The following is a 10,011-nucleotide window of genomic DNA, read 5'->3' on the forward strand; positions in this document are numbered from 1 at the left end:
GTGTAAATCATCCAAAAATGGCCGTAAAATTCAAAATGGCCGACTTCCTGTTGACTTTAGGCTATGGGTTCTTGAGGCTTTTTTGTGCGTCTTGATACGATACATGTCCCCAGAAAATTTCGTACATGTAGGTTGAACGTGAACGAGGGGCTAATCTTTTCCAATTTTCTAGGTGGCGCTAGCGAGTCATTTTGCCACGCCCATGTGCGAAACTTGTAGAATACGAAATTTTTCACCGGTTCTGACATGTTTGCAAATTTTGGTGAGTTTTCGAGTATGTTTAGGCCATGTCATTTGGGCCTACTTTGCAGAAAAAAAAAAATATATATATAATCCGAGCAAATTCAATAGGGACCTCGCACGGTCGTGCTCGGGCCCTAAATATAATCCGAGCAAATTCAATAGGGACCTCGCACGGTCGTGCTCGGGCCCTAAATACACAGTATTGCCTGGGCCCCATTTCAGAAATCAGGATTTGTGAAAACTGTATGTTCAGCCCGAAAATGCTGTGTTTTTTGTTTCAAAGATTGAGATCAGATAGCTCAGTAACCACGGCAACTGATGCTGTGAACCTATCCTCCTCGGGAGGTGGTTTACTTCAACAAACGCTGAGATTCTCTCTGAGTCCTTCCGTCCTGTGGAGCCTGAAGCGGCCGTCTGACATTTCCTAATTTATACTGTCGATATCAGAGCACATACATGAACGCATTCATGTCTTTAGAAACATCGATATCCCGGTTAGATAGGCCATTAGTTTTTATCCGATCATCCTCTTGAACATGACCGCTTTTATCATCAATGTAGGCCTATGAACCAAGAGTTATCTCCGGATGCTGTTGAGGATAAATCCTCAGCAGCATCCAGAGGATTTATCCTCAGCACTGAATAAAATCTACAGGCTACACTTTCCTTCTTCAAAACAGTGACTCTGTGGCAACTGTTGGCAACACTTGTACTGAAACACTTACCGTGGGCTTCATTACTGCAGTAGTTAAAACTAATGAGTATAAAACTGATCAACAAACGGTAATCTTTCATATTGTAGTTATTAATTAGATATGATGCAGATGGTTGTGGTGCAGCTGAAACAAGTTAATGTGAACATCTGATCTGACTTAATCTGAACATGTTTTGACAGCATTTCATTAAATACGAAATGAGCAAGATTTTTTAAATGTAAAATAGATGTCTAAAACTTTACAGTCAGTTTGAACCCATAGACCTGGGGTCAGCAAATAAGTCTGACATTGCGCCAATTTTTTTCAAGCCATTACATGGCGGGCCAGAACAAAGTCAAAGTATTTCAAATCCTAGGATAGGCTACTCATGTGCACGTGTATCTCAGTCGGTAGACTCCTTTTGTAAGAGTTGTATGATCGAACCCAAAATCTTGCAGACTATTTGTTTTTTTTTCTCCCTTGTAATAATTAGCAATTCCCAGCGCTTGATCTGCATTCATAAACCTATGGACACTAATTTTCATTTCCCTGAGGAAATTCAGGGTTAGCTGCTATCGATGTTTGATTTATTTATTTATTTTTGATTGATTTACTGTTTGATTAATATTTTCATCTTTAGTTATTGTCAGGTTACAGCTGAATAAATAGGCCTATTTAAAATGAATGTAATGGGCTGTAGGAGAATTCTAGCACTTTATCCTTCATTAGGGAAATTCCACTCTGGTAGGCCTAAAAGATGAATGAGCAACGCTGTATAAAAAGTAATATTGTTTATGTATTGATCCTTTCCCCACTCCTGCGTTTTAACATAAATGGCCAATCATAGTCTGCACACATTCATATTTCTAGCTCCACCCGATTAAAATGGAGGCTCTGCATTATTTACCTATTGCTGCCGTGGTGAATTGTAATATCCGTGCTCCTTTGATGTGTGTGTTTTTTTCTGATGATGATGATCATATTCAACATACACAGAGTTGACTGAACTAATTCTGATTGGCTGCTCTGGAACCAAAAACTCACTTTTTGCAAAGTAACAGTACTTTTACTTGAGTACAGTTTTTGGCTACTCTACCCACATCATTGTTAGATTTCCTGACTAACTTGCCCAACACTGCTCGTCGATATGAGCGCCATGGCATCGAACATAATGAGCCCAAAACTCCGGCTGGAGCCAGGAGGTTTTTTGTGCGATATGTTGTTGTTGGCAAAGGAGGGCTGGGCAGTTACTTGCTGCTAGTTGTTTCTCAGACATTGTGTTTGCTGAAGATACTGAACTTGACTGAGTGAGAGCATGCGCGAGGAAGAGGGTTGCAATTGTGATTGAAACTGCGTTAGAGACTGCTTCTGGCTCTGTTTGGTTGTTTTGTTCAGGTAGCGGTGGATTATTGCATATGGCATCAGGAGCAGTAGGAAGAGCCAGTATTACCAAGTAATTGATCTTTTTTTTTTTTTTTCACATGCGTACCATGAATCAGCTAAATTTACATACGGCAGCAGCAAACACACAAACTGACGAGAATCACAGAGGAGATGGTTGCTGAGCTAGCTCCACAACAAGCTTGCTTGGAATTACGGTCTAACGATATGAAATCCTCCCATCATGAAGCTTTTAATGTTCAGTTAGAAGGTTCTAATGTTTAGTTTTGTTGAGAGGTGTGGATTCAGCATTATGATCATTTGAGAGGCTGTAGTTTGGGTAGTTTGTCTTCCACTGAGTTTTTTTTACAATTAGTTTAAGGTGTGAAAATATAGCAGGGTTTCCCTCTGGAAATGGGTTAACGGATGCAGTAAGCAATGACTTGAGACTGAAGATCAAGAGTTGTATCTTATTTAGTACTGACATATATGTGTTGTTTTTTTGTTTTTTTTCAAGGTGATACCAACTAAAGATCGACTGGAGGGCTTGGCTGCATTCAAGGAGAAGAGGTGTCCTCACTACAAGGGGGAGTGAGGCCACACACCTTCCAGAAAAAATCACAGAATTCTGCCTTCAGCTCTCCTACGGTTCCACTGCTTCCAACATATTTATGGGTTAAGCTGTACACGTCAACACATTAACCTGTACAGTACCCAGGAGACATCTGTTTGACTGGAGGACATTAGGGTTGATCCTGGCTGGGGTTTATGCCAGTGACTTCAAAAATCAAGTGTAAAGAACTTTTTGTGTGTGTCAGCTACCACTTCAGTAGAAACCAAGCAAACTAATCAAGCACTGCCCATCATCTACAACATGAATAACTTTAAATGGTTATTGCTGTTTGCAGTACGACTGATACTAACCAAAACCTCCATGACTAGTGAACCAATCAGAGAGCCATTGAAATTTCTGTAAGAGTCTGGATTCCCTACTCCCTGTGCTAGTTCCAAAAACACTGTACCAAGATGGATTGAGTGAAAACAGCGCATAGCCTAAATCAAGTATAAACACAATTGTTTTGGTTTTTTTCACTAATCAAAGCTTGTGCCATCAGAGTAAGGCAAAACACCTGCCTCAAAAATAACCCGTACTTCAGTTTCTAATTGAACTCATCGGCCTTGTGTGTAGTACAAAATTAGTCCATTTGAAATTATTAATTTGATTGTCCAACAGAATGCAAACCATGTTGTCACTCAGAAGTTGGCCATCTCAAGCCCTTGCTGTACCTGGTAGGCTCAGTGTCAATCAATGTGATCAGATATGATTTTGGAAGCTTCTTCTTTAAACAGTGGTAGTTTTAGCCCATCACTACAAAGCATCACTACTTCTACAGTGGGTACAGTCTGAACATGTTGGTTCCAAAACAACAGGAGGCTCACATGACTTTAATCAGAATAATTTAAAAGATGTAATCAAAGAAACATTCTACATGTGGTGACTTTCAATAAAATAAAAAGCTCATTCACATCTTGCCTAGAAGTTTTCAATGTATGACGCTTCAAATTCTTCATCTTAACATATACATATTTGACCTAATGCCTTTTGTATGGAAATGTGTTTTATGACCTCTTTCAACCCCTGGTTTGATTTCAGTTGTCAGTGACCCCTCAGATAGGCTGGACTGTAGATCAACTTTATTAACCCCACTAGGGGCAATTAGTTAAGAGCAGCATGCTTGCAACAGTAATAACACAAAATACATTCAGAACATACAAGCAGCAAGATTCTGCACATTTGAAACCCCATAAAGAGCCCCACAGGGAGTTTAAAAGTCTGATTGCCAAAGGGATAAAAGATTTGGAGTGGCAGCTCATCTTACACACAGGTAGTGCATAACGACGCCCAGAAGGCAACAGAGAGAATTCACCTGCCAGAGCATGTCCTGGAGAGGCTGGGATACTTGCTGCCTTCCGCACTATTTGTTAGTTGCAGAAGGCATTAAGGTCTCTCTGTTTCACTCCAGTGATTTTAGAACAGATTTTTACAATGTTGTTCAGGCTGTTCCGGTCTTTAGCTGTCAGATTGTGAAACCAAATAAAAGAAAACCTTAAAACATTCTCACTTAATGGATGGAGGGTAATACAGGGCAATCTCGGAAGAAAACCTGTTAGTTGGCAAAACACATGAGACTGGGGCAGAGGTTCACCTTCCAGCAGGACAATGACCCTAAACATACAGTTAGAGCTACGATGGAATGATCAAAGCATATTAATGTTTTAGAAATACAGACATAAATTCCATTGAGAATCTGTGGCAAGAATTGAAAATTGCTGTTCACAGACGCTCTCCATCCAGTCTGACTGAGCTTGAGCTATTTTGCAAAGAAGAATGGGCAAAAGTTCCAGTCTCTAGATGTGCAAAGCTGGTAGAGACATACCCCAAAAGACAGGATGACTGGCGTGACAGAGAAGGAGCCTTTTCCATGCTTACAATCGCGGGGAGGGGTGACAGTCGTTAACGGGAACAACACATTTTAATTAGGGTTATTGGTTGCATTTAAAGCAATACGTTTTACATCCAATTTAAGTTTGGATGTTAACAAATAAATCAGAAAATGCAAAAGCAATTTATAGATATTCCCAAAGTTATGGTCTTGACTGGTCTTGAAATAAAATCCAGAGTCCTCAATGTTCGAGACCGAGACGAGACGGGGTACAAATGAGGTCGAGTCCGAGACAAGACCAAGACCATCAAAAAGTGGTCTTAAGACTGGTCTTGAGTACTACAACACTATTGAAGACATTACTTTGATTCCCCTCCAAGCTGCACAATGATCCCCACTACTATACTTCCACTTAATCCTTATACATGATTTTAGCTTTCCTTATCCTGTTCCTTACTTCTCTATTGATTGCTTTCTTTTCCTGGCTACTCTCTGTATAAAAAATGTGATTCTTTTTAGTCAGAACACTTTTTAATTCTTTAAAGGGTGACAAGGGACTGGATTTTCTGTTTGATCCCAATCCCACAAAAGTCCTGTCCTGTCCCATTCCCAGAAGAATAACTGCCATCCCATTTCGTTCCCGATAACAAAATCTGAAAATAGCATTTACTTACAATCAGAATCAGAGGGAGCTTTATTGCCAAGTAGTGTTTTACACATACGAGGAATTTGCTGTGGTGATAAGGTGCTACACGTAGATAAATCGTAAACGTAAAAACGTAAATAAAAAGAAAGAAATATATAGATATGGAATAAACAAATGCAAGTTTTATTAAAACTGCTAATTTATATATATATATATATATATATATATATATATATATATATATATATATATATATATAACTGATGTATGATTCCCGTCCCACCTTCTCCGTTTTACTTTTTTCCTGTCCCTTTCCAGGCATGGGATGAATAGTGAAAAATGACTCCCATCAGGGAAAAATAACAGCCTTTACTGGCAAGCAGTCAGTGCTGTATCCACACAGGTAGAAACAGTCATCAGTCATGAAGCACTTCAGTTCATTTCCTCTAAGCTGCCTTTTCTTCACTACTGCCTATGTTTAATCCTCGCTGATTTAGCTATTGTTGAGCCATATTCATAAATTGGTATAGAAATCTTACACATGCAGGAAGCTCAAGTACAGGTCTATGAACAGACAAGATAACTGAATACTGTGCATGCACTGCAGGAAATGTGCTAGAGCATTCTCATCATTGTGACATTTGGGAAATCTGGAGTTGTCAGAACTATTGATTTTGATTGATTATTGAAGCAACCATAAGAATAATTGAAATGTCAACTCAGTGCAAACACTAGCTCCAGCAACTCCGCTAGCTCCCCTGAGTATCACCAGATCTACACACATCAAAAACAATGGTAGAAACGATATGGTGTCACAATATATGATGTAGGCCAGAAGAAGTCAAGTCAGTCTTATTTATGTAGCTCAGTATCACAACTCACAATTTCTCTGAAGGGGCTTTATAATCTATACAGCATACAACACTCTCTGTCTTTAGACCCATGACAATTAAGAATCAGAACCACTAAGACAGAAGAATCACTGCACATCCCACATTCAAAGCGTAAATGTTTCACCAAACCCATCTGATCAGATCACACACAAACACACAGCAACCGGTGTTATGTTGACCCTTGCTTGGATGGAACGCAGCGCATACAGCTGTTTGTGGAAACCACAGGAAGATTACAACACAAATCCACTGCAAATAGGACTTTACGTATGTGAACTGATTACATTGAACTGTGATAAAATAATTAATATAAAAGTAATGATCATGTGACATTTAATATTTCATTATTTAATAAAATAATTAAGAATCTATTGCATAATTTAAATAACTTAGGTATCAATTTAGTAATCAGCTATTATATACAGTACCAGTCAAAAGTTTGGACACACCTTGCTGTTCAATGGTTTTTCTTTATTGTTATCATTTCTACATTGTGGAATAATACTGAAGACATCAAAACTATGAAAGAACACATGGAATTATGTAGTAAGCAAAAAAGTGTTGAATGAACAGAATGTGTTTTACATTTGAGATTCTTGGAAGTAGCCACCTTTTCTGTGAGAGAGAATGCCAAGAGTGTGTAAAGCTTGGACATGGAAACAAGGCCAGGTGACACAGGAAGTGGGCTGCAGAAAATTGGCAGCAGGTGCTCTGGACTGAGAATGTGAAATATCTGGCTGCAGCAGAAGGCAGTTTGTTTGCCAAAGGGCTGGAGAGTGGTGCAAGAATGAGTGTCTACGGGCAACAGTGAAACATGGTGGAGGGTCCTTGCAGGTTTGGGGCTGCGTTTCTGCAGATGGAGTTGGGGATTAGGACAGAATGAATGCTCTCCTCAATTCTGAGAAGTACAGGCAGATACTTATCCATCATGTAATGCAATCAAGGAGGCATCTGATTGACCCCAGATTTTATTCTTCAGCATGACAACGAGCCCAAACATACAGCGAAAGTCATTAGGAAGTATCTTCAGCTTAAAGAAGAACAAGGAGTCCTTGAAGTGATGGTATGGCCTCCAGAGATCCCTGATCTCAACATCATCCAGTCTGTCTGGGATTACATTAAGAGAAAGAAACAACTGAGGTTGCCTAAATCCACAAAAGAACTGTGAGGACTTCTCCAAGATGTTTGGGTAAACCTACCTTCAAAAACTTCCTTCAAATGTGCAAATGTACCTAGAAGAATTGATGCTGTTTGAAGGAAAGGGATGGTTACACCATTGATTTCATTTAGATTTTTCTTCTGTTCACTCACTTTGTATTTTTTTGTTGTATTTTGTTAATTGATAAATATAGTCTACTAACATGTCTATTTTTAAAGGCATCTCACTTTACAGCATTATTCCACACCAGGCTGAAACTTTTGCGCAGTACTGTATGCGTGTGTGTATACAGTACATACTGAAGTGTGTGCGTACTATGTATTTTATATTGTTAATAAAAAATACAAAACTCACTCTGTGATGTGAGAGACGTCACAGAGGCTACAGAGCATTCTACACTCTGGGATTAAGATTGAACATGCAGTGCTGATGGTAGGGTCAGGGTTACCATGAGGATATAAAAAGTAGGTGTGTGCGAGTCTGTGAACAGACTGTTGAGGCCCTGGCCAGCAGTTGCGTGCAGGCCTGCCCTGTGGCTTCATGCTGCTGCTGCACAGAGCCTGACATCAGGCTTCACATCCCCACTGTGGCTGGCCTCCTTCCGGCAGATGTCCCAGCAATAAGCCGGGGGGAATCCCACCACAAGCCAAAGTTGCGTAAAGAAAGACCGGTTCCCCAATACTGGAGGCCTGAACCCCAGCCGCTTCTCATGGGAAGCGTTAAGGGTCTAACTGTAACTGCGTCCTTCACAGCATTTGTAGTTAGTCTGTTTGTGTTATTTTTTTAGGGACACTTTTTGTCACCGCAATATAGCCCAGCCTGGTCATGCCCAGGGAGCTGCTTCTGTTTTAACTGTTTCTTAACAGGTGGTTTTGAGCCTTATATTCCACTGGAGGTTATCTCAATGGTCTGTATATATTGTAGTAAAAAGTTTCAAACTTAGTTCTCTTTGGCTTCAGTTCAGATGTCGTAGAAAGTAGTGATGTCTGTACATTATCCTGAGGACCCTGTTTGGAAAAATGCACATCTCACATTCATTGCTTTCAGCTCCACAAACTAAATTCCCTTCACCTTCAGAGACATTTTGACATGACATACTATTAACATGTACTATGTACACTATGAAAACTGACAGCAGCATGCACAATCCCTGGACCCTGAAACTGAAGTAGTTAAGCGGAATTCAGCAATCATTCATTTAATTATGGAAATGGATGGACAGCATTTTCCTTCAATGAATAATTTAACTTTAATAGAGGTGTTACTTACAGGGTAGCCGTGGGGTCTTAAAAGTATTATAAAAGCATTGAAGAGGGCAGCCAAGAACAGGCACCAACCATGGTCTCATGCAGCCTGTTGTTACTCTACATTTCTGTGTATTCCCATCTACACTGGGATATGAAAATAAGCTGTTGACTTCCCGTTCCCTCAGTTACAGCTAATGCTCTACATACTGCCAGCTGTTTTAGTGGAGAGGATTGTAGCAAACATTTCCCTGGAAAAACGTGATGGTTGACAGGTAACTTATGCTTCTGTGTCTTATCAGTGAAGTGTGTGGATTTGCAGACTGAAGTCTCTGTTAGTGAGAACAGACGCATACATCTTCATTATATGCCTGTCTCCTGTGAAATGTCTACATCCTCATAACAATGCATTATTATAATTCATTTAGTAGAAGAGAGCAAAATTCAGCTTAATAAGTCTTTTCTTTATAGGCCTATGTATTTCATTATTTATCATTAGTTTGTTTGTATTGTACTGTATAACTTTAGTTTTGTTGTGTTATTTTGGTACAAACTACCATAAATAAGCTACAAAAAATCTGGACCTCACTAACTTCTGAACCCTGGTTACGGCCCTGTTCATTATACACTCACCTAAAGGATTATTAGGAACACCTGTTCAATTTCTCATTAATGCAATTATCTAATCAACCAATCACATGGCAGTTGCTTCAATGCATTTAGGGGTGTGGTCCTGGTCAAGACAATCTCCTGAACTCCAAACTGAATGTCAGAATGGGAAAGAAAGGTGATTTAAGCAATTTTGAGCGTGGCATGGTTGTTGGTGCCAGATGGGCCGGTCTGAGTATTTCACAATCTGCTCAGTTACTGGGATTTTCACGCACAACCATTTCTAGGGTTTACAAAGAATGGTGTGAAAAGGGAAACACATCCAGTATGCGGCAGTCCTGTGGGCGAAAATGCCTCGTTGATGCTAGAGGTCAGAGGAGAACGGGCCGACTGATTCAAGCTGATAGAAGAGCAACTTTGACTGAAATAACCGCTCGTTACAACCGAGGTATGCAGCAAAGCATTTGTGAAGCCACAACACGCACAACCTTGAGGCGGATGGGCTACAACAGCAGAAGACCCCACCGGGTACCACTCATCTCCACTACAAATAGAAAAAAAAAGGCTACAATTTGCAAGAGCTCACCAAAATTGGACAGCTGAAGACTGGAAAAATGTTGCCTGGTCTGATGAGTCTCGATTTCTGTTGAGACATTCAGATGGTAGAGTCAGAATTTGGCGTAAACAGAATGAGAACA

General features: G+C 40.0%; 1 protein-coding gene across 1 annotated transcript in view; it reads left to right on the forward strand.

Annotated features, from left to right (window-relative positions):
• The window catches only part of auh (AU RNA binding protein/enoyl-CoA hydratase), a 23,743-nt gene extending 19,897 nt beyond the window's left edge, over positions 1-3,846 (forward strand). The window contains exon 10 of the mRNA XM_046066702.1: positions 2,836-3,846. Coding sequence (XP_045922658.1) covers positions 2,836-2,913 — 78 coding nt within the window. The 3' untranslated portion in view covers positions 2,914-3,846. The remainder of the gene's footprint in view (positions 1-2,835) is intronic.
• The last annotated feature ends 6,165 nt before the right edge of the window (positions 3,847-10,011 follow it).

Source organism: Micropterus dolomieu, linkage group LG13, assembly GCF_021292245.1.
Source record: "Micropterus dolomieu isolate WLL.071019.BEF.003 ecotype Adirondacks linkage group LG13, ASM2129224v1, whole genome shotgun sequence".
Classification (NCBI taxonomy): Eukaryota; Metazoa; Chordata; class Actinopteri; order Centrarchiformes; family Centrarchidae; genus Micropterus; species Micropterus dolomieu.